The 24,588-nt window shown below is 41.4% G+C and overlaps 2 protein-coding genes across 7 annotated transcripts; both read right to left on the bottom strand.

Moving 5' to 3' along the window:
- Window positions 1-66: 66 nt before the first annotated feature.
- brd2b (bromodomain containing 2b) lies at window positions 67-11,188 on the bottom strand. 5 transcript variants are annotated; one of them, XM_037073532.1, is made up of 12 exons: window positions 11,030-11,188; window positions 7,277-7,565; window positions 6,934-7,071; window positions 5,973-6,114; window positions 5,530-5,693; window positions 4,714-5,337; window positions 4,274-4,402; window positions 3,925-4,170; window positions 3,543-3,796; window positions 3,073-3,389; window positions 1,873-2,001; window positions 67-1,757 (listed from the first exon to the last, which is right to left on the bottom strand). In XM_037073532.1, exons 1-12 carry the CDS (start codon window positions 11,059-11,061, stop codon window positions 1,627-1,629), a joined length of 2,595 nt encoding a protein of 864 aa, XP_036929427.1. In that variant the 5' UTR covers window positions 11,062-11,188; the 3' UTR covers window positions 67-1,626. The 5 variants fall into 5 exon arrangements, with proteins under 5 accessions (XP_036929427.1, XP_036929428.1, XP_036929429.1 ...); XM_037073533.1 differs by having other exon boundaries at window positions 1,873-1,998; XM_037073534.1 differs by having other exon boundaries at window positions 3,937-4,170.
- A 1,005-nt stretch (window positions 11,189-12,193) lies between these two features.
- Window positions 12,194-21,219, bottom strand: tap1 (transporter 1, ATP-binding cassette, sub-family B (MDR/TAP)). Of its 2 annotated transcripts, none has more exons than XM_037073538.1 (13): window positions 20,862-21,219; window positions 19,171-19,503; window positions 18,552-18,780; window positions 18,237-18,351; window positions 17,230-17,360; window positions 16,858-17,063; window positions 16,457-16,654; window positions 16,165-16,293; window positions 15,848-16,042; window positions 15,591-15,764; window positions 14,840-14,999; window positions 13,631-13,767; window positions 12,194-13,545 (listed from the first exon to the last, which is right to left on the bottom strand). In XM_037073538.1, exons 2-13 carry the CDS (start codon window positions 19,489-19,491, stop codon window positions 13,315-13,317), a joined length of 2,226 nt encoding a protein of 741 aa, XP_036929433.1. In that variant the 5' UTR covers window positions 19,492-19,503; window positions 20,862-21,219; the 3' UTR covers window positions 12,194-13,314. The 2 variants fall into 2 exon arrangements, with proteins under 2 accessions (XP_036929433.1, XP_036929434.1); XM_037073539.1 differs by lacking the exon at window positions 20,862-21,219 and adding an exon at window positions 20,123-20,226.
- Between the last annotated feature and the right edge of the window lie 3,369 nt (window positions 21,220-24,588).

Here is a 24,588-nt window from a genome sequence, read left to right as displayed (position 1 = left end):
TCAAAGTTTTAAAATATACATTAATACAATCCCGCTCATCCCAGACAGCCACACAAGACGCCAAACTCTTTCTACAGAAGAGAATATTTTAATAAACACACTTGTCAAATGAAAAGGTATGCTTCTGAGAGGCAACAACCTGCTTGTTGACCGGAGGCAGCAATGCTCATGTGAACGCTCTTCAGGAAACAACAAAGACAGTTAAGTGGAATGAGAAATAACAGCAGGTAAAAAACAGGAAAGTAAACAAGATATAGTTGAGAAAAGAAGACTGAACAGCAGAAATACAATAGTTTGTGCAACAGCAAATACAGTTTAAGTATATACACGAGCATATATTCTTTCACTGAACATTCAACAACAGCTTCAACTATGCGTGGACTATGAGGACTGTCTCTTTATGTCTAAATAAAGATTCATCTTTATTCACTTGTAGTGTTATTCAGCTTCGGTGCATTCAATCAACAAATCTGTTCCGGTAAGTGCCGAGCAGCCAAAAGATTTCTTTAAGAAGCCTTCACAGAGCTTTCAAGTGCTACTGATATCTTCAAGGAACTAATGCAATACTTCACGTTACGTAGATCGATGTGGAAGTTAGAAACCTGCACTATAACCGGAGAACATTCAGCGGCCTGTATTCAGCTATTCAGAAATAGATGCACACATGTTGAGATGTTGAGAACAATATCAAAGCTGAACAGTAAGACCTGACCTCAAACTACTGAAGACATTACTTTGATAAGTGTTATATTTATAAGACTAGTCCATCTTGAAATGGCCGATGGACCTTTAGGAGTAAAAGTGCAGCCTTTAAAAAAATCAATACAAACTGAATGAGTATGTTACTGAAATGCAAACTTCTCTAAAGTTTTTCTGGAACTGTACTACTGCTTAAACCCACTTTGTTTTCAAAAAACAAGAACTACAGGATGTAAAACAGAAATGATCCAGAAATAAAAGTGCAACCAAGTTTACATTTTGACCTGAAAATGGCAGACCTGTGAACGCGACACGGAATCTCAGCGCTCAATATTGTATTTTTTTGTCATTAGCAATCTGGATGATTAAGGCGGAGTCTAGGGGGGTCGATCTACAATGAAGCGTGACAGAAGTCCAGATGTTAGAAAAGCGAGGGGCTTGTGACCGATAGGTTGCTGGTTCAAATTCCAGTAATGTTTGAGGAAAGGTGTGTGTGAAGAAAACAAATAAATAAACACTCCTCCATTCCCTCACCAGAGAACACAGCGTAAAGCCAGCCAAAGCAGATCTGGAGTAAGGCCTGTCTTCAACATTATTCTTTTCTTTTTTTTTAATTACTCCGCTTCCCTCTTTGGGGGATCACCATAAAATTCTTCTTTATAAAAGAAACATACATTTTTACAAGTATTTACAAAGGAAAGGAAGGGGAAACCAAGGCATTTAGTGTTTGGGTTCTACGATTATCCACAGAGGTTTCACATCCCTCAGTCCCACATTCAAAACATTACGAGTCCACTTGGAGTGTTTTTCTTTTCGCCATGGTGTCTAATATCTCAGCCCACTTCTGTTTTCAGGGTGTGTTGTGTCCTGGGCCAGCCCAAGTCCCTGAGTTATTAGTGCTTTCTCTCTTAGCCAGTGCTAAGGATCTCAACCAGAGTCTGAATCACTGGTGTCTGAGGACGAGGAAGAAGAGGAGGAGGATGATGAGTCAGAGCTGGAGCTGCTGCCACTGAGGCGTGTCGGCTGGGTGTTAGTCTCTACAGCGCTGGGCTTCTCCACTGTGGAGAGAACAAATGGTTTTAAAGAGGTGGGAGAAAAGAACGAATTGTTAACTTACTCTGGGAAATACTTAATGAAAGAAAAACAGGAAATTGTTAACATCAAGGATCTCACCTTTGGGTTTTGTAGGTTTCTTGACAGAGTTGAGTTGCCCGCTGACATCCTGCAGCCTCCTCTCCAGCTCCCTCCTCTTTTCCAGAGTCAGCTCCTCTTTAGACTTGCCAACGCTGCCTTTCTTTCCTGCTGTACACGAGAAGATGACAAAAGATGTTACAGACATGGAGTCCTCGTGGTAATGCAGTGCATGTTTGGTGCAAGGCCATATTGAGACCAAATCAGGCGTTAAAGTGAAATAGTGCAGGGTTGAGGGGCCGCAACAAGACTGCAGAGTATTTTCTAGGGCTGCATCTGACGATTATTTCTCTTTGATGATTAACCTGTTATTTCAACTTGATCAGCTGTTTGTTCTATAAAATGTCAGAAATAATTTGAAAAAGTTGATGATGACTATCACCCTAAGCTCAGGATGACGTCCTCAGATGTCTTGTTTTGTCCACAACTCATAGATATTCACTCTAATACTGGAGGAATTTGGCGGACCTCTGAATGTTTGTGCATGTGTCTTTTATTGGCCTACCCGATAGTATCTGTTTCACCCCAAAAGCGAACGTCTCATGTCAACAAGCACTTATAAGGAACCATAAGAGATTTCCATTATTAGGAACAGACGCTAGTTATGCAAACTGCAGTTTAACATCAGGTTTATATTTCTACAAGAGTTTATTCTTTTTTTTTTTTCCTTTTTAGCCTGCACCACTGCCGCCTAAAAGCATCTTCTTTGGACTGAAGGAGGCCTTACTGAGCTGCAGTTAGTATTTTGGAGTGATCTTGGAACATCATGACTTTCTCCCAGGATTTACTTGAGGTGGCTTGGTCCAAATCCAATCACACCTAAGTAATGGGATGGCACGTGAAACCCAGATGCCCAAATACTCACTCTCCACATTAACTCTATTTAGCTGAACCAAAAAGAGCTGTAGCTTCATTCTGCAGTTTGGCATGTCACTGATCAAATGCACTGTGTAGCCAAACTGTAATACTCTAATGCAGTCATTCAGTCATTGAGACACACACACACAGGGGAGAGATTAATAAATAAGTGGGTAAGGCACCAGAGTCATGTGCCTTAACTGGCTGAAAAAACTATATCACACGCCAATTTGGCTTAATACTATAATTATATTGTTATAAAATGCAGTCAGATGTTATCAAACCAACATATGCTCGTATTTGCTCAGTGGACGTTTCATTCACCTTGATCAGCGTAAGGCTTCCGGGGCTTCTTCCTCAGGCAGGTCATGACGTAGCGCTCCAGCTCTTTCAGTGTCGAAGGCTTGAGAGTCTCAAAGTCAATCTCGATCTCCTCAGGGTTAGTGTCCCTCAGTGAGGGCTCCCTGGACTGAATGATGTGCACCACACGACCCAGCTTCTCTCCTGGTAGCTTGTTGATGTCAAGGCTCAGCTGGCGCTTCTCATCGTACGACATTGGCACGATCTCCTCCTCTTCCTCAGAGTCGTAGTGTGGCAGCATGGTGGGGGCCACCGGTGGGTAGAACGGCTTCTTTGCAGCCCTGCGGAATCAAGCGAAGGCGATACAGTTGGGACAAAAGCCCATAATTATCAATTTGCTACATACAGATAAATAAATAAACAAGACTATGTTTATTTAACTGTATTTTGAGAGGCTTTAAATTGTAACAAAAACATATTTTTACACTACTAACTTGCTGTTCTTGTTACTCTTCTTCCCCTGGCTTTTTTTAGGCTGGGGGGTGCCTGCTCTGGCAGACTTGGTTTTCAGTATCTTGCCAGGCATTTTCCATTCCTCAGAGCCAGCTCTGCTTCTAACAACCCGACTTCGCTTCTCCACCTTCTTCTTTTTCTTCTTTTCCTTTTTGTCCTTTTTCTCTTTCTTCTTCTTCGGCTTGACAATGGGGCCTTGGGAGAGGGCAGCCAGCTGCTCATGCATTGCTCGGAGCTGTTTAGGAAGGGAAATTTGAAAAATTCATCATTGTGAAAAAAATGTTTTGTTCCCACATGAAATATGCCATAATAAAAAAACAAAAACAAAAGGACCCTTGGATAAATAAATAGTACTGGTCTTACTTGTGTGCACACCTGGTCCTGCAACTCAGCCAAGCGGTGTGCTCGCTCCTCCTCGCTGTCCGAGTTAGGGCTGCTTTCGCTCTCTTCACTCTCACTGCTGGGCTCACTCTCGGAGGTGGAGGAGGATGAGGACGAGGAGGATGAGGACGAGGAGGATGAGGATGTTGGATGGCCACTCATTGACATGGCTGTGTGATCCATGTGTGGTTCATCCGGCATCTTGGCAAAACGAAACTCAAACACATCCTGGAGTACCACAAAGCAGCCCAAATCAAACTGTGAGAAAGGGGGAAGGGACTTTCCTTTCAGTTTAATTATTCAAAAAGTAGAATTAGACAGCCAGGCTCACCTGCAGCTTCCGTGCCATGCCCACAACATCGTGGTCGGGTGGGTTGTACTTGTAGCAGTTGGAGAACATAAGCCTGACGTCACTAGCAAACTGTTGAGCGTCCCTGTATTCACGACAGTCCATCTTCCTCTGATGAAGAGTTAGGAGGAGACAAAATTAGTGCTTCGATCAGATGTTTAAATTTTTTTTTTTTTTTTTTTCAAATTTTAAAAGCAGTTTCAAAAGTCTCAAAAGCTATTTTATGGCAATAAAAGTACTTAAATATGAGAGTGTAAAAGGTAAAAGGCAAATAATACATATATTTACATGCATGTTAACTGAAAACTATGGGTCGCCCATAGTTGTTGAATACATTCAACATTCTTAATTTTTTCTTTTTATCTGACTGCTGATCAAATTTTACTATGTGATCAGTATTACTCATTGACTTGAGAAATCACCTTGATGGTGCTCAGGTCCATGGGACACTTGATGATGTCATGATAGTCGTGGAGTCCCAGTGCAGCTGCGTCCACAGGTGTGTAGAAAGGCCAGGCGTACGCAGCATGTTTCTTTGACAACATTTCCTTCAGCAGCCCGCTGCAGTACCTCAGCTGAGGGCTCAGTTTGCCCTTCCTCGAGGGCTGTGGCTGAACTGAATCAGGCAAGTCCTTCTTGGGGGGTTTAATGGGACGTCCGCTGCCCACTCTGCGCCCAGTGTTCGCCATCATCGGCTGGAGCAGGACAGGACCTCCGGGGCTCCTGACCAGGCCCATCCCAGGTGGAGTCTCCAAGCTCATGCCGCCCATGGAGGAGATGGAGTGCAGGGAGGTGTCATGGACTTGGCCCCCGTGGCCTCCATGACCCCCGTGGCCTCCATGACCCCCGTGGCCTCCATGACCCCCATGGCCTCCATGACCCCCATGGTTTCCATGGTTTCCATGGTTTCCATGACTTCCATGGCCTCCATGGCCTCCATGGCCTCCTTTCCCCAAGCCAACCATGTGCGTTGGTCCTGACATTCCCACAGATAGGCCCATGGTAGAGGGGGTGGTGGTGTCTGCCTTACGTTTAACACCTTTTTTCTAGAATCAAAGAAGGAAATCATTATGACCATCATTCAAATCCCTCTAATGCTTCTAAAGATAATTTTATGATCGCAAAATATTTTGCAATGTTTCTTTAAATCAAAACATTTAAATATATCACTTCTGCCTTTTACGATATGTACATTTTAATATTTTTACAGACAATACTATTATGTTTTTTGTATGTACCTTGGTTGTGGGCTGTGTAGGTGGCAGGCCCATGATATTGGCCGGAGGCAGGCTTTTGGTTAGCACAGTCTGGGGGGAGTTGGCCAGCATGGACTCCCCGGTATCCGAGGAAGATGGGGAGTAAGCTGACTGAGACACCGCTGGTACCTGCTGAGCCCTCGATGCTGAGAGGTACAGTATATTCAATTTTAGTGATAGAACTCAGGTACCGAATGAGAAGGTGAATAGTCTGGAAGAAGCCTATTATCAAGAGTAGAGCAGAGTGGCTTTTCAGCAAGGTTTTTAACATGTATGATACAATTCTGCAACAGGAGACGTGCAGATATGAGACTGAAAACATGTCCAAATTGAGTAGTTGTAGGTGTGTAATAACAGAAAGTGTCTGACGATTCTATTAGTGAGCAAAAGAAAACAACTGTTCAACAACTTTGTCTCAAACTCACAAGATTTTCGACCTCTTCCTCTGCTGTTTTTACTTCGAGGAGCTGGAGGAGGCAGCTCAACTTCATCCTGGGGCATCTGGGCCACCTTTTGGAGGAAGATCTTCTCTAAAGACTGAGCCATCAGCACAATGTCGTCTGTCGGCTAGCCAAGAAAACAATTTAGAAACACATTAGCACACTGCAAAGAAACCATAATATATATGTACACACATAAAATGAACAACAAAAGTAAAACTAGTGATATATGCATGAACCTGATGGTGAAAGCAATATTTTACATCACTCCTTAAGGCTTAGATAGAATCAGTGTGTTTGGGAATCTCTATGTTTTAGAAATCCTCAGCCAAGACACTTTATTCAGACAATCTGTCAATGCCTAATGGAGAATGTGGTTGTTGGGAGGATAAAAAAACAATCATGTGATCTGTGACATGATAACTATGAGCATCACTGAGCTCTCTCCAGAGAAGCTGTCGAATTGGTAATATAGTAACGGATCAACATTTTCCTGATGCAGCACCATGTTTCTCAACCGTTTGATGTGATTGTCATTTGTTCCCTTGTCAACTTGATATTTTCATTTTCTCTTTTGCCTCACAAGTTTTGCTTTAGCACAGGTATAGTCTCTGCAGGTCAGTACTCGCTCTACTGCACAATAAAGAAAAGGATACCCCAACATGGATCTGTTTACAAAGTGTTAAATGAACATCTTCTCATGGGAAATGAAGAGAAAGGTTTATAATTGCCTGTCCCAATGTTGAGAAAATTCCTTGGTCTGCACCTGAATCGTCAATACAAACTAAAAGTTTTGTGAGGTCAGTTAAAACTAAAAACTGAGCAAGGTCCACCTAATATTTTATGTATTCAGCAGAGTGAGCTTGTCTTACTGAGGTAGTGTAAAAGAGGAATTACAAAAGGACAAAGACACGATGGAGTGAGATGTTTATTACCTTTAACCTACCTTGTTGTAGATGTAGCAGTTGGTGAACATCGTGTTGAAGTCCTGTATGCACTCACTTGCACTGCGGTAGAAATTGTTCTCAAGACGTTTTTTGATGGTCCCCATGTCCATGGGTTGTTTGATAATTTTGTGGTAATCCTGAAAAAGACAGCATGTTAGAGAGTATAAAACCACAATTTGTGGAGAATGTTGAACAGTTCAAATTAACAAAGTTTAACAAAAACAGCATCCAGTAAGGCTTTTTACTTTGACATCTGAGCCTAGTCACCACCATGAGTTGCAGAATTCCACAACAAAACTAAAGTGAAAGTATAAAGTGAAAATCCTGTATGTTGAAGCTCACCGGTAGGTTAAGCCTATAGGCATCCACAGGCTCGTAGAAAGGCCAGGCAAAGCTATGCCTCCACAGAGACTTCATCAGGGTCCTCTGGAGAAACTGTAGCTGGTTGGTCATGCGGCCTGGTCGGTTAGGATCCTTCACTGGGGGCTGTGGCGGGGCAGGAGGCCCCTGGGGCATCATGTGCGGCAGAGATGGGCTCTCAAAGTCCTCGTACAGCAAGGAGGGCTTGCGAATGCGTTTGCCCGAGCTGCTGTGTTGGTCCATCCCGCCACTGGACAACCCGACCAGAGAGCTAGAAGAGACAGAAAGAGGATGGGAAAAGGGAATATTTTTATCTGATGAGCAAAAAGAACTGCAGGGACAGAACTGCTGCCACAGAACAAATGTGGTGCAACTGAAAGTATCAACAAAAAAAAATATCAAGTATGATTTAAAAAACCAAAAAAAAGGAGAGCAGTGAACTGGTTATTGTGTGAGAATACAAAGACACACAAGGTCACAGAGAGAGCTTCGAGCGCAGGAAATTGCACTGTTAAGTTGGATGTGTTGCTCTAGGACCTTTGCCACCCTTATTGATGGAGCCATCGACTCATCCATCTGCTCTCAATTCTCACTAATGCAGGCACTCATGAGAAAACTGCCAATGTCATAAAGTGGAGCCTATACATGCTTCATTTATGTAACCAATGACCAATGAAGCTTTAGCTATGGCTCTGCCCTACCAGTCAGCAAACTGTCATCTAGGGAAGTAGGACTCAATAGGCTGCTACTTTTAGCACAGTCATGGGAACCGCCATTCCATGGGTCCTCACCAGTTATATAAACAAACATTCACTTATAGAAAGGCGGGTAGAGAAGACCCCAAAATCTGTGACATGTTATCACATCTAGCTTCACATAAATATCCAAAATAGCTTTTTTAATAGTAGGGAAATACTAGCACTGTATCCATGTATGAAATTGAAAGTTGAATCAAATGACTTGGAGTCATGATATTTAAAATAAACCACTCACTGCTCACTATTCTCAACAAGAGACTCTGATTCTGCACAGTTGGTTTACAGTCACTTTCCTGTTGTATTCATCTCGTATGAATTGTTTTTGTGCATTGAAACAATGCTCAAGGCTGCTGCTCAACCTCAACAAAATAATAACGAACAGGGAAAGGGACCAAAAACCAATTTGTGCTGTCATATTCAATATTTTCTGAAAAGCAAATGTCATAAAAACAAAATTAATAAACAAACCTTTAACACAAAAGATAATTAAAATAAAATGTGCTTAAAAACAGGGCCTAAAAAAAGCAACATATTCATTTCAAATCGTAATACAGCTCTTTCCTGTATTGTATCTGTGACCTTTGGTTTCTTTCCACTTAAGATGGGATGAATGTCATAAATACTCCTGCTGATGCCCTTGACGAAGGCACCATGGTCTGAAAATTTGGTTGGTTTCATGCTGGGCAGAAACAGCTGCTAGTAAAATTTCTGTTGAGAAAGTGTTAATGCAAAGGACACATTCACCAACAGGAATAAACACATTTAAGAGTACGATCTGCAGATCCCAGAAAGCGCTACGATTCACCATCATCTTCAGTCTCAACTGTGGCTCATCACAAATCCTGCAGTAAATATAGAGCTGAGAAGTTTCTCTCTCCATGTGGTCAGATGAGACCGGCCACCCATTCAACCCCATCATCCCTGTTTCACGCCCTCTAAGCAGAGCACATGAACCAGATTTAGATGAAGTTAAATCTCACCCGACACTTCAGGACACACTGCTGCCCCACTGACACACTAACTCTGGTAAAGCCTGTGAGCTGATTTTCTACATCAGTTAGAACCAATCATAGCAACACAAAGACTAGCTGAACCGCATTAGTGTTGGGAAAAACACGAGCAACCGTGCACTGAACATATTACACTGTAAAATTCCTGTCAAATTCTACTTTACAGAATCTTGAAAATTAGCTGTAATAGTACAACCATGACTTAAGAAGTTCTGAGATCTTTTACTGGAAATGTCCTCAATATCTTGATTAGAGGTAAGAACTTTAGCCCGAGCCCGAGCCCGACCCGGCCCGAAATTCGGGTCGGGTCGGGCTCGGGCTTCTCTCTCGCTGACTTTTTTTTAAATAAATATATGTTTATAAAAATGTATACTAAAACGATGTGTGGACACTAAACTAAGGAATACTTGTTGTAAATAAATAATTTGGATAAAACAGAGAAGGCGGCGCTGTAAGGTAATTGCTATATAACTACTACTAAACAGGAGGCGCAGAGCAAGAGCACGCTTTGCGCACGGCTCACATTTCGTGAACGTAATCTTGAAATTTCGGGTTTGCTTCGGGCTCTGGCCTGCAAATCAAGTTAATTGGTCGGGCTCGGGCTGGGTCGGGCTTTAATGCCTGCGGGCCTGGGTCGGGTCGGGCTGGATTTTTTAGGCCCGATCTTACCTCTAATCTTGATCACTGTAAAGATGCACCTGTAGCACAGAGCACACACAAATGTAAATCTTAGTTTTTATCATCACCTTACTGTACGAGATTTTCTAGGACACGTATGTCCAACAACCTACTTATTCAGAATCTTGTGTGCAATTTGTAACGTTTGTATTCATTATACAACTCTTGAGAAAAGAGTCCACTACAGATTTATGAAGTATGTCCAGTAAAATATGCAACCTTTGTCAAAAGTACAGTCTATTATGTAATAACATATTAGAATGACCATGATAGATGGGGGTTAATCCTACACTTTATCTATGATCTAACGTTACGGTTTTATTACTTTATAGTGAAAATGTATGACAGTTGAGGATGTGGCGTTTCATCCTGGATTCAATAAATTTCTACTTCTACTGAAAATCATTACGACAGCCCACAAACCATCTGTACCAATTAACAAAAACAAAGGAAAGTTAGTGAGAGTTTGGACCTACGATCCAACAGCTGGTGATCGCGTGGTTCGGATGCCCCGCCCTCACTGTTTGTAAACACTGCCTCACAATGACAGGAACGAATGACGGACAGCAATTTTACTCTCGGATAAAAGAAAAAAAAAAAGCACCACCTCGTTCCCTAACTAAGAAAATATTCAACTATTAACCTGTCAGTCAGTCCCCTGTTTTGCCTACGTTTAGCATACGTTACAGACGTTTGTCCAGCGACACAGGAGCTGCGAGGTGGAAGCTAACAGCGAGCTAGCTAGCTTCGCCGAGCTGCAACAATGCATGACAAATATAATGGTTCATTTGAAGCTGCTGCATGTTTTATAAGCAACCGCTGCGCATCAGAAGCGTGCTGGACACGGTACGTTATAACCAGTTATCTCACACGATAGTTACACAAACTGCGAGATTAGCGCTAGCAGGGTGCCTGGGCGATGAATGACCCGACTGACAGAAAGCCGGCGGGGAGCTGCCGGTGGGGCTACAGCTGTCCGCCTCCCTCCTCCTCCTCCTCCTTTGTGCCAGCTAAAAACTAAAAGAAAAGGGCGAGTCTGCAAGTGTGCCTACAGTGTAGTAACGTTATAAGCATCATGACGAGATGGTCTACTGTACCAGCTAGCTAAACCAGTCTGTGTCTTAAGGCAACCGTTCGCTGACAAGCTAGCGTTGTTATGGGGAGGCTAACTGCAACAAAACGCAGCTAACGTTCACAATATAATGACAGTTAACGTCAGTTTGCACTGCAGGGACGATTAAATCTCCTCTATATAAACAGGCATCGATGGAGATTACCGGGGAATTTACCTGTCGTGAGGCGGGTTGACGGCCGCTTCCATCGGGCTGAAGGCGGAGTGTTATTACAATCCAATTTTTCCACCGCTGTTGACGCTGCACTTGCACCGAAACGCCACTGAACAGCTCCGCAGTGAAATGGCGCCTAAACGCTTCCGCTTGACTCTATATAAACCCACCACGTGGCAGTGTCGCGTATTTCCTGTCATGTTCGCGGCGATCCTGCGTTCTGGTTGGCTGCGAGCGGACGTCCGTCAAACCACGAGGTCCCGCCCACCACTCCATGGTCGGTACATCTTGTCCCCTCTGACATGTTTGAACACAATGGCAGCAGCTCCGCACTGCGTTCAAAATGCCTCAGTTTCTACATTTTTTCACCTCTAACCACTCACTGTTACGTTTCTATTTTTACAGACGAGTGTCCTTGAGTCTGCAGGGAGCTGCTGTTATGCGTGTTATGTGATTTTGATATCTGCAGTGCGTTACTAATGCAGGACTTCTCTGCCTTATGAAACCCCTTCGTATTATGATGTAGGTGGTAAGTGTTGGTATTTTTATGGACATGGAAATACTGACAGTTATTTTGGCCTGGAATACATGGGTGGGAAATCAGTTGTCTGAACATATTTTAATGTGGTATGCTGCTGATGGACATAAATTAGTGTTTTTAAACCCAGAAACTTCTTGAGATTGTCACCACAAGACTTATTAGAGCCAAATTGCTTGAGCTGGATTCATCCACCCCCTTAAAAGTTAGTGGCTAATGCTCATGTTGGCTTAACAAGAAAGACCCTTTGACAGATCATAAGAAACTGTAGTCTTTCAGCCTGGGAGCTAATTTGAAAGGGACACTGCTGTGATTTATAAAAGCAGGGGGCACTCACAAGATTCAGTTTGGAAACGGGCACCCTGCCTTCCAGTAAATGTCTGCATCTATCAAACACCACACTTTATAGATGTCTGTTAGAAATTAAGTCTTAAACCCCAGACGACATAACCCTTTGGAAACTTTGGAAATCTTGTTTTTGTTGGCTGAGTAGTGACACAAGATGAACAAATTGATCGTTGTGTGTAAAATTGGTGCTCCTTCAAGTGCAAAGTGATGTAACAGATCCTCAGGTTGCTTCTTGCAGTGGACTTGCTTGGGAACAATTTGCAATTAAAGAAAATCTGAGAAAAGAGTTCAAAAGATTTATTTTAGAAGCTCAACAAACAATAAGCCAACAGGTTAAAACATAGTAAGGAATTATCAATACAGGGACAAGTTCAATAAAAACAAAACAAATATGCAGAAAATTAAGAAAAATAAATACAAACAAAACATTTTCTGACATTAATTTTTAAATATTGCATTTCGCAATCTCTAAAGTCTTATCTGATTGATTCCTTCTACATCTACATCTACAAGTGTATGAAGATATTATGTGTGTGAACATCATAAAATCTCATTCACACCCATTGGCGTACGTCAGCTGCCCAGTAGGAACTAGGGTTGGGTGATACGGTTATAAATATCTAACCAGAAGGGCCAGTTTGTTACACACATGCTACCACCAGTGGAGCCAGCTGGTAAATAATAATTATACTAAAGACAGCCGGAAGATCGAAAGCTGTGACTTGATATCCTTTCAGTGGATAACACTCTCCAATTCTGACTGAACTAATGCTTTGGGAGCAGCTACGCAAACCTCTTGAAGAGCCGCCATTGTCGTTTCCATTCGGTCACCTCTCCCGCTGGTCCTCACATGTGAACCTCACCCGTAGCTGCCAGTAGTTCCTCATAGGAAGCTGATTGGTTGCACAACTGTGTGTTCTACCCCAAGCGCACTGACTGAAGTCTGTAAAGATGTATTTGTGAGATCAGGAGATCTCGCAAATCCAGCTGCCTCGCTGGCTAAATAAATACCATTGGACGATGAAAATTGGAATCTGTGTTGTGATCAATGTTGCAAGTCAATGAGCAGGACTTGATTTTTGGTGATGATTTGCATCAATGTGCTGAAGAACCTTAATATGTGATATGTTGAATCTGGGCATGTTCCAGAAAATGTACTATTTTATTATCTATAATAACATTTTCTGGAGTAGAAATTTCAAGTACATTTTGCCTATTTCCAATGTGCATGGAGAAGGAAAATATTCTTAATGGCCATAAACTCTACCAACACTTGCGTGTTATGGAATGTGGTCTCACAATGAAGTTGTTATTCATAGTAATTCTGGAGTTTTGACCATTTTAAGTCTGGACATTTCATCAACAACCTTCCAGTGGCTTTGACAACCTCCGCCCGCACACATCAGTGTGTATCATTCTTCTCCTCTTGTTGACGGTGGAAGCCCATGTTCTGCTTTCTGACCAGTTCAGCATAAAGACCGTCTTTCTCCAGCAGCACATCATGGCTGCCCTCCTCCTTTACCATCCCTTCATGGAGGACAAATATACGGTTGGCCTTCTCTACAACGCTTACGTTGTTGGAAATCAACAGCACGGTGCAGTTGTTGGTTTGGTTCAACAAAGCTTGGTGCACCTGTTGAGAACAATCACGACCTGGTGTTAGATGCGGAAAACATGAGTAGTAATAGGCAAAGTTACACAACTCTAGAATGTCCAACCTGGTATGCGTTCTCTGAGTCCAAGTCACTGGTGGCGTTGTCCAATATCAGGATTTTGGGATGTCTGATTAACGCTCTAGCAATGGCAATGCGCTGCTTCTGGCCTCCAGACACCTGTCCTCCCTTCTCACCAGCATCTGTTCAACACACAGACATACAGTTATTGTGTTTGTGTACATCATTAGAAGATGAAGTGCATTTTGCATTTGGCAGGACCACAGGGCCAGAGTGCTGTTACACAAGAGCTCTTTATTAAATTCATAAGCCCTTTCATAACCTTCAGCAGAGTTTATGCAGGCATCACAAAGTTAAGTAAAGGTTACGCATGACAACATGGAGATAAACCTGTCGTGACAATATGAATTGTATCTCAATTCCCCTCAGCACTATGTAATAATAATGTGTGGATTGCAGTTACATTTGGTGTCCAGGCCAAAAATAAATTAGCATTCTGATTAATAGGTGTTTAGAATGTGGTTGGGTGAAGTAATACATCATTAATGAGTTGAGTTTGTGAAATACCTGCAACAATACCGCCACAGCAGCAATGATGAGTGTGTCTCACCATTAAGACAGATGCTGTGTGCATTTAAGCACAAGCACAACACTAAAACTTCATTCATTATTTAGCCTCCTGATAAATAATGAGCTCCATCAGAGCTATTCAAAAAAATGTTTTAAAAGCAAAAGTTTAATTCTCTTTTCACTGGAAAGTATCTTCTGTCCTGTCAATTTTTTAAATTTAATTTTGGTTTTGCTGCTTAAATGTCTCACAATATTTGTGGCAGGGACATTACAGCACGCATGGAAACAAAATTCAAAATTATAGATCTATCTTCAATTAAAAATCTGACATTTTATGCGCAGTCCATGTTGAACATGATACACTCAACAGCACAAAGTATTGTATCGAGGACAGCAATTCCAATATTGTGACAAGACTAGTGGCAAGTGGATTAAAATTCACATATGCATATTTGGTTGATGTCAGAGCCGATCAACACGTCACTAGTATGTAAGAATAATTCCAAATTATAAAATCAATTCAGTTTTCATGATGAAACAGCAATCTTCCTAGCTATTATTGAGCATTGCACATTCAGAATCTAAAAATGTAAATTTAAATGAAAAATAATGAGTGACTAGAATCCCTGTGAAGAACCACACTTGAGGATTCACTCTCAAAGAAGTTGAGTCTGTGGGTCGAACCTGTGTCATATCCATTTGACAGTTCCATGATGAAGTCGTGGGCACTAGCCAGCTTGGCAGCCTTGTACATCTCCTCATCAGAGGCGTCCTCGCAGCCATACTTGATGTTCTCCCGCACAGAGCGAGCAAACAGCACACAGTCTTGGCTCACCACAGCGATCTATAAACAAACAGCATGAAGGGGGGAGACATGGTTTACAATGAGGGAAACAGCAGAATTAAACTAGGCGACAAGTGCAACCAGGTGTCCTTGTAATAATCCAAAATATTAGAGGAAAGATCAAACGGAACCAAAGGAGTGATATTAAAGACAAATTTGTAACATTATGGGAGGAAACTTCCAATGAACTGTGATTCACCTTTCTTATATCGTCATCACTGAAAGCTCAGGGCTAATTTCATTTCATTTTCATTTTATGGTCTCAGCTGCAGAATTCATTTAGTATTTGCCATTTTGAATTCAAGTCAATTTTTGTGGTATAATGACTTGATAATCCCCTTAGGGTGTCACTATCTCCCCCATACACAGACACCCTCAACATCCCAAATGAAAGGTCCTGAAAGGATTAAAAGCTCCTTACAGTCTTACTGTCATTTTTTATTTTTTTATACATAGTTAAGTAGGAAGAAAAACTCATCAGGGCACCTCTAGGCTTTCTATAATTGCATTCACAGCAAATCACATTAGGTGACAATGTTAGCTAAATGCTTTAAGGATTCAGATTCAAAATAGAGTGTCGTGACAAAACACCTTTTCATGTAGGTACTCGTCTTTGTAGCTTTGCAGTGGTTTCCCATCCAGCAGGATCTCCCCGGCTTGCGGCTGGTAAAATCTCTCCAGCAGTTTGACACAAGTGGACTTCCCTGATCTGTTGAGCCCCACGATGGCAGTGACTTCGCCTGGCTTTATGTCTATAGATACATCCTAGTAGAACAAAATAGAAGGTTGAATTGAAAAGAATCATTTAAATTGTACATAATAAATGCACAGAAGTCTGAGGTACATACCTTTAGAACGAGAGTTTCTTCGTCCGTCCTGCCAGAATAGGAAAATGTAACTTTTTTGAACTGAATGTGTCCCTCAAGATTTCGAGGGGTCAGACTGCCCGCTGGAGGTACTTTAGGTTTGCGATCCAGATACTCAAAGATCTTCTCAGATGCACCGATCGCCTTCTTCACCTCCGGGTAATAATGCATGACAGCCTGGAAGAGACGTTGTAAAATGAGGCACTCAATCAGCTATTTCAACTTCTGCATTATGAATGAGTGCAAGAACATAATTATTTCATTGTAACATACTCCTTTTATCTTTGCCTGTGACTCACCTCAACAGCGGAGGCAAACTGTAGCTCATAGAGGACGAATGACACCAGGTCTCCACTGCTAACGCCTCCCCTGGTCACAAGAGTCCCTCCATAGTACAGAATACACACCTTCAGGGCCAACGTGGCCATCTGGAAGAACATATAAGACACATTTAAGGACCTGTTTTAAGGAATACTGACATTTTTTACCAGAGCTTCAATGAAAATTCAGGTTCGGTTCTCCTAAGGTGCTCAATTTTGAGGAACAACACATCATGCACACAGACTGCTAAGAAATTATTGTTCAACTCACGCTGTTAGCCCAGGTAGAGGCTGCATAGGCTGCTGCTTCCTTTTTATTGAGGGCGTAAGTATCGTCCAGTTGCCGTCTGTACCTCTCTGTCTCGCCATCCTCATTGGCAAAACTCCTCACTGTCTTCATAGCGGAGAAGGTATCTGTGGCCACCTGGTTGGCTTTAGCCAGTGAATCCCGAACCTTTTTAGCCATGGTCTGAACATAGATGAAAAACAAGTGTGAAGTTGTAGGTTATAAAAACAAAAAACTTTAAAATCGCTAAAATTCTCCACAGAGCTGAGGGGAAGTGGGCTCACCATATCAAGAAACACCATTCAAACTACAAAAACTGTAAATCTAAAAATGCATGATTAGAACAGCTTTGAAGAAGATGCCTGATTTAGAGAACACCTCTGTACCTGGTGGAAGTGTCCAGTCAGCTCAGGTATGACCCAGATGATGGGCAGTCCCATGCAAGTGAGCAGAGTCATCTTCCACGACTGGCTCACCATGAAGAACAGGAGGAAGCCAAAACGTGCCGTGTACCACATGACAAGACTCAGTTTCTCACTCAGTGCCTCACTCATATCGTTGGTATCCGTGGTAATGCGGGACACCAGTTCACCTGAGAGAAGAGTTGTCTTTTAGTCTCGAGTACGTATTTATTAGGACAACAACAGAGAAACTGAGCTAGGCCTTAATACAAATACAATGTACCAAGTATGAAGGCAAAAACTCTCTTAGATTAAAAATTCTCCCTCTTATAAAGTTTACTTTCTGTTAGTTGTCACCTGTCGAATTGGCGTCAAAGAAAGCAATCTCCTGTTTCAGGACAGCCTGGAAGACAATTCCCTGCACCGAGGTGTGAATGCGGCTCATGGTGACGTTGTACATGAGGTCGCATACAAACTCAAGCACAGCACTGAAACATAGAACAGACACAGAGAAGTGTAAAGTACCCAGAATGGCAATACAACAGAGTGCCAGAAACAATACTACACAATACAACTCGACAATAAACATGGCATCAGTTCATCAGATAATAAATCTCAGAGGGGAATGTAAGACTCTAGTTTGACGTCATATGCTCATTTACATATGGATGACGTAATCACATACTCATTTGCATAATGCTTACTGGCTGTGTCTGTTGCAGTGAGGAGGAGATTATTTTAAGCCATACAAAAGGTTGATAGAGAAATCTTTACCTAATAATCAAAGTCACAACAGGGACAAATATATTTGAAGTAATAACAGTAAAGGGAGGGAGAAGATCAAACAAACTATGTACATTTTTACAAGATAGAGGAACATCCTAATCTGGAGAGAAAGAGTGAGAGAGAAGATCAAACATGATCTAGACTCAGCAGCTTAAAGTTATCACTGGTGAAGTACCAGTGGAACCGGGAGTAAACCTATCGTTAGTGTGACTGAGTGAAAGCTGCGCCTCTGTTAGATCCAGAGAACTGTATGTTAGATCTCTGGGCAAACACGCCGGAGATCCGGCACGGCGCCGGAATGCAATCAGCCCTGCTTCCTTTCTCTACATCTCATTATCTTCAGAAATTGAAATTCTATGTGAGAAATATTTTTATAAAAGGCAAATAAAACTCAGAAACAGTATCAGAAACACTTCTATGACCCTCTGTTTCCAGATAGATCACATATTAGCTTTTGAGGTAAATTATGACCTGAAAAAAATTCTGATTTAAAAAAAGACAAATGAGAAACAGTTTGAGTTTAGATTTTTTTTTAAATCTGTCACGCTTTAACCACTTTGCTACGAAGCTTACATTACCTGGCAATAGTCATTAGTGTCATGAATTTGATGGCCTCTGTGAATGCATCAGGTGCTTCTTCATTCATGATCCAGTCCGCCACACGTCCAGTGTACTGAGGAATAGCCATCTCACCTGAGGACAGGTGACAGCAAAATGTGTTACCAACTGTTTTGTTAATCCATTAATCAGACCTAAAGAGTCAGCAGAGTCAGCAGACTGGAGACATGACTGGCATTTTAATGGCATATGACTGAAGTAACCATGAAGTCTTTTGCATATTCTTATTTGCCTTCTAGTCTTTCCAGGCCTTACGGACCTATTGTCTCACTCACCATAAGAAGAAACGACCACAAGAAACAGCACAGCAACAAAACGTCCAATATAGGGCAGCATGTATTCCATCAGTCTCTTCAGCGAGGCCCCGGTGTCCTCTTTGGGCTTCTCAGCTGGCGCCCTCATCACTAGAGATGAGATGTATCGACCCCAGGAGAGTAAAAGAGACGACACATATCGGCTCCAGTAGAGCCAGGACACGCCTGCCACAACATAACCCTGACACACCTGTAAAACACAAGAAGTCAGAAGAATTTTCCATGAAGTAAATCATTAAATTGCTTCAGATGATTCTACCAAGTGTTAGGGTGAAAGTAAAAACAACATTTATTAAATGGGGAATTTCTCCTTCTCTTCAGACTGGTTGGTTTTGGTTTCAGTCTTGTTCCTGTTTCACAACTTTAACAAATATTTTGATCCTGCTGTGACAGGTGCAACTTCTGGATTCTATATTTAATGCCACAACTAAACATATACTTTGGTTTTCAAGAAGTAATACACACTTAATGGGCATGTGTCATTATTTTAACTAAGGCCTGAAATAAAGTAAGAATGAAAATCAGTAATCAAACAGTTGCAGGGTCCATCTCAGTTCAGCAGCAGAACACAGCCACCCACCCTTTCCCAGGAGTGCCATCCCCACAGTTCCTCCAGGGTGGACTGCCCAAGTGCCCAGAGAAGAGTGATGTACACCGGGAAGTGGAAGCAAAGGACCGCTAAGCGCTGGAGCCCCTCGAAGCTGCTCATCCACGGCAGGCTCCCAGGGTAGGTGAAGGTGAGGAGGAGCAGGATGCACGCCCTGGTTAACGCTCCTCCCCACAGGGTGATGAACGGACTGGAGACGAGGAGGGGCGAGAGCTGGGCCAGGCGGATGATGTGCACCACACACACATCCAGGCACACGAAAAGCAGCGGGGCGAAGTAGCTCATTTTCTGCATAATGCACAGGGCCTGTAAATGTAAGTGACAGCAAGGGTCAGTATTCAAGTGTCAGGGATAGAATGAAACCAAGTACATTTACTCAAATACTGCACTAGTGCAATTTTGAGGTACTTTACATGGATATCTACATTTTCTGCTACATTATATTTCCAAAAAAATACAACTTGGAGGGAAATATCGTATTCTTACTCCACTACATTTGTACAAACTTTTGTAACTAATTGGTAGTGGTCTAGTTATATTCTTAAAAAAAAAAAACAAAACACTGACTCAGAAAAAGTGAATACCAGATAACTGGTCGAATCGCACAAATCAGGCAGATGAAGATATATTCATTATTTTACTCTTACTTGTACTTTTGATAACTAAGTACACTGATTGCCAGAAAGGTATGTATTTATCTACATATACATATTATGTAGTTAGGGATACTGTGATATCTTTGTCTTTCACTTGATTGCTTATTCTGTGACCTGTCTAAATTTTACTTTTGTGGTTTGTGAACAAATAATGCGACACATTATGTTGTATCACATATCTATGGACATGCATGTACACACTTACATATGCCGACATACCTAACTAATTTTTGAGTAGTGTAACGTATATACTGAATTTATATCTTTACCTTAACTTAATTATGAACTTTTTACAGCACTGCAGATTATTCACGTCAACAAATGCAGTCAGTTTGTAACCAGTGGGACTAACAGAAGCCTGCGAAAAGAAGTCATGCACTCAATGCTCTACTTAAGTATTATCTGCAAATATTTCAAGAAACAAAAGTAAAAGTACTTGTGCAGAAAAATGGTCACAGTCTGTGTTTTTTGTGGTGTTTCTGGATTCTTTTTCAACTTTTAATGAGCTCAGAAAAACAATGGATACTGGACAGGGATATCATAAACTAATAAGGAACTAGTAACTATAACTGTCAGAGAAATGTAACGTAAATGTAATGTAAAGTACTCAAGTAAATGTACTTTTTTCACAACGCATATCTGGAGAACCTGGATATCACCTGTGGCTAAAACATGTAGAATACACAGCTTAATATTCAGCCAATTCATTCCTTCTATAACAATATAAACCAGGTCCATAATTAACTGTTGCCTGAGATGCCCTTCATTTATAAAGGTTACAGTGTTTACTTTCAGTTTTGAATTACTTTCGATTTCATCCACACGTCTGATTTCTTTGAAACAGTCTGGCAGTAGTTCAAGATAAAAACCTGAGCCACAGCAACACGAAAACAAATGAGCAAAAACAGAAATACAACATAATTATTAGCGTTAAGGTCAGACTGCATGCTACAGTGAGTACAGTGAGCTAGCACAGTTTAGCTAACGTTAGTATAAAATCAAACTTACGTCTGGTGTCGACGAGCCCACTTAAGATGTGGCCGCTGATCGATAAACGTATGAGACTGTAAAACGACCACGATATTAGCTCTGGAAAACTAATACAACTTGTCTATTAAACGAGGCAGAACCGGCTGCAAGTGCAGACGTCGACTCAGCTTCTTCGACTGATAAACTGTAACCGAAAGTAGATATTTATAATGTTTAACGACGGAAAGTCCCCGGTGTCTGCCGCAATGGCAGACGAAGACAAGCAAGGAATTTTAAAAAATGCTTTTATAAAGTATATTATTTGTCTACCCAGTCCAGCTTTCATAAACCTTGGGAGATAAGATGATATATGTTCCGTGTCACACAGTACAGTTGTAATATGATCCGCCTGGTTCAACCTCGACTACATTCCAAAATGGCTGCCCACCGGCGCCATCTTGTGACGGGGAGCTGTAACTGCCACAACTAAAACATTAACTGAAGAGAATAAAAATCAAATATAATTAGCTACAGATAAACATTTTTAAAATGCATTAAATGAATGTACTTATTTGAAAGCCACAGTGAACAGTTGTGTTTTATTCACTCATTTAGATGAGCTGACAGTTTAACTTTGCTAACATTACTGTCCTACTTTTTTAAAATAAGTAACTGCATCAGAACAAACATTTTAAATAACCCTCCCAATCCCCCGTAGAAGTAAACCAAATGTGTTCAGTCCTGAGAACATTTAGTTCTTTATAGACTAGTAATAGGATCTTTTGACACACAGGGAGTCAGTGCAGCGACTTCTAAACGCATTAAACCAGAACTGAGACAGACACACAGAAACCATATTGTGTGATAAACTACTTTAGCTATTCAAAATGACCTTTATAGATGCTGACATACTAACATATTGAGACAAGCTACATCAGCAGTTTCTTCTGGTCCTTTTAGTCTTTTTCAGTATTCTTTGAGCTCGGAGCAGACACCTCACCTCTCCTCTGTCACTGATGCTCTGTGGATGGATGGATCACCCGCTGCAGAGCCTTTCTGTCCTGGGCCGAGCATCAACCAGACAACTTGTCAGTCCACAAAACTTTCTTACAGGAAATCAGGATTCAGTTCAGGAAACCGTCGTCCAAACTTGTCCTCAGCAGCCCGTTCCTCTGCCCACACTTTCAGCTCCTGGCTGCTCTCGTTCTGGTGAAACAAACAGTGTCCATCAGTATTCTGCAGATATATCAGCCATGATTGATCCCTCTCGTAAAGGACATGTGAAAGATACTCACACTTTCCCTTCATGCTCCTGTGGCGGCTCGTCTCCAATGTTTGGCTCGTTTTGCTTGTCTTGGTTATTCGTCCTTTCAACCGTCCATCACCTGCAAGATGAGAAGTGGTAGTAGTGGTAGTTTCACGTCTCTTTGTGCAGGTTTTGTGGGGATTGTTTTATAAACGAGTGCACATGCAGACATCTATGTGTGCGCCCTCGGACAGCGCCACAGCCCGATGTGGGCGGCGAGGGCCCAATCATTGCTGCTTGCAGCTTTAATTTTATTTCTTTTTCTTGTGTTGTTGTCTGTATTATATGAACATTACACATCAAGACAGTGGAAGACCACTGAACTGTGATAGAGGGCTATCATGCAGTGTAGCTTACAAAGCAGGCATAGTTAAAAGAAGAAGTTGGAATTTTCTGTTTGGACCTCCTCTGTGTATTCACTCTTCAGGCCTTTTTAACTATTTTGCTGCAGGAGGAAAAGCTTTGGTTTGCTTTCTCTTGCTGCCCCTGAGGGTGCTCGGCATCAGGATAGTTGTCGGCTCTACTTGGTCGGCCCTGTGTTGTGTTGCACCCCACTAAGACCACTGAGGCCATGAATCCTGCAGCAGATACTTTGAACTGCCTGATAGCTTCCTTCCTTCCCTCTGCTTTCATGTTAGAACAATCTGATGAGCAAAGCTATAAATGTTCTTACTATTTTAAGGCAGCCTGTTTGCTAGCCCCTCTAAATCACTCACACTTTAAATCCCTTTCCTTTTAAGTATATTCTAAAAATACAATACACATCTTTGACAGATTCATAGTTAAAGGGAAGCCCCCTTTATTTATACAGCCTAATTCAGTGCCCAGAGAGACCGACTCGCTCTTTGACTTATGGCCTCAATATTTATATATTATTATTACGGACAATCACTTCTTTTTTGTCTTGTCAGTGTTTAATTTCAGATGTCAGTGAGTTGCTTTTATTTCAACTAAAGAGTGATTTCCTCTGTAATCTTATCTGACAGCTTAATTTAATACTCAAAGAGGACAAATAATCTATTTTAAATAATCAAGCAGAAAACACAAAAATGACCAACAGATGAATATAGCCTTAAATAGCAAAGCTTTGGTTTTGCTTGCTTCCTGTCTCGTTACTTACAGACGCCGCAGACTGTCAGATGTATCTTGTGTCCTTTTGTAGGGGGCCTGACACCGGTTTGAACCCACTGGACTGAAATATCCTGACTAAAGGCTAAAGCCCCAACTCAACCAGACAAATCAGCAAAATGCTGTAATACTGATGAATCAGTATTTTTATTTATTTACTTATATATATTTGGCTAATGTTGAGGTACAAATTTGAAGGCAGAACTTTTACTTGTAATGAAGTACGGTTATATTCATGTATTGATACTTTTACTGAAGAAAAACATAATCACTTCAATGCTGATAACATATGACTGCATAATAAGTACTTTTACTCTGATACTTTTGCTGATAATAGTTTATGCGTCCATTCAAATACTGCACTTAAGTTCAAACTCAAGATATTTGTTCTTGACTTGAGTATTTCCATTTCATGCAACTTTATTGCTGATAATACAGATACATTTACTTAAATAAGTAAAGCAACATTTGCTTTACTTTTATTCTAATTGAGTGTTTGAGCAGTCTGATGGTGCTACTTTTACAGATGGACAATTTTCCTTCTGAAACTAAATAAATTATCATAAACTTCCTTGTATTAGCTGTTAAATTATTTTGGTTGGACGATCATGAAACACTTGAGTTGTACTTTAGGAGAGGAACTTTTTCGTTGTAGCGGATTTTCTTTGTCAAGCTGTGAGAGGAGGCAGAATGCTTACATAAATCATTTTTAACGTAATGGGGTAGTTGTGGCTCAGGGGTAGGCCCAGCCTCTTGTTATCAGAGGGTTGCTGGTTCGATTCCCCTGGTCTTGCATGTCAAAGTGTCTGAAACCCAAACAGCTCCTGATGTGCTGGTCAGCAACTTGCATGGCAGCATCTGCCATCAGTGTATGAATGTATGTATGTATTACCCTACAGGTAATATAAATGTAAATATGATGAAGTGTATCGAACTGATGCAGCTCTAGTTTTAGTGTCTTGTAAACCTGTGAGGGTCGGACAAAACATGTGCATGAAAAATCAAACTAATCAATCAATCTAGAGCAGTAAAATGCAAAAATGCACATTAATGCAACAGTGACATTCATCCAAAAACATCATATATGATGATAAAAACAAACAGGGACCATTTTACTGCACACTGAGCCGATGAAACACACACTTCTCCTCAAATAAGGTTATAAAAACCAGGAGTTGTACTTGTTGTCAAGTATTTTAGCCTTATTAAAGTACAGGATGTGAGTACTTCTCCCACCACTGTCCAACAATCCTGTCTTCTTCTATTTTTAAATACCTGACAGTGAGAGACACGCTAACTTCATGGTTTCTGCCCCCCGAACGCCAGTGCGCA

Source organism: Acanthopagrus latus, chromosome 17 (genome assembly GCF_904848185.1).
Source record: "Acanthopagrus latus isolate v.2019 chromosome 17, fAcaLat1.1, whole genome shotgun sequence".
Lineage (NCBI taxonomy): Eukaryota > Metazoa > Chordata > Actinopteri > Spariformes > Sparidae > Acanthopagrus > Acanthopagrus latus.
Note: the sequence above shows the minus strand (reverse complement) of the source record. Positions and strands in the feature narration are given on the sequence as shown.

Bases quoted from the DNA above. Each gene is read 5' to 3' on its own strand.
- brd2b (XM_037073532.1), bottom strand. From the start codon at position 11,061: ATGGAAGCGGCCGTCAACCCGCCTCACGACAG. The intron at 4,403-4,713 runs GTGATTTCTCAA...ACTCTTCATCAG, and splicing joins TGGACCTGAGCACCATCAAG to AGGAAGATGGACTGTCGTGA. The intron at 3,390-3,542 runs GTTAGTAGTGTA...TTGATTCCGCAG, and splicing joins AAGAGTAACAAGAACAGCAA to GGCTGCAAAGAAGCCGTTCT.
- tap1 (XM_037073538.1), bottom strand. From the start codon at position 19,491: ATGCAGAAAATGAGCTACTTCGCCCCGCTGCTTTTCGTGTGCCTGGAT. The intron at 17,361-18,236 runs GTAATGTAAGCT...TCTATGTTTCAG, and splicing joins ACACTAATGACTATTGCCAG to TGCTGTGCTTGAGTTTGTAT. The intron at 15,765-15,847 runs GTATGTACCTCA...TTGTTCTACTAG, and splicing joins AAGAAACTCTCGTTCTAAAG to GATGTATCTATAGACATAAA.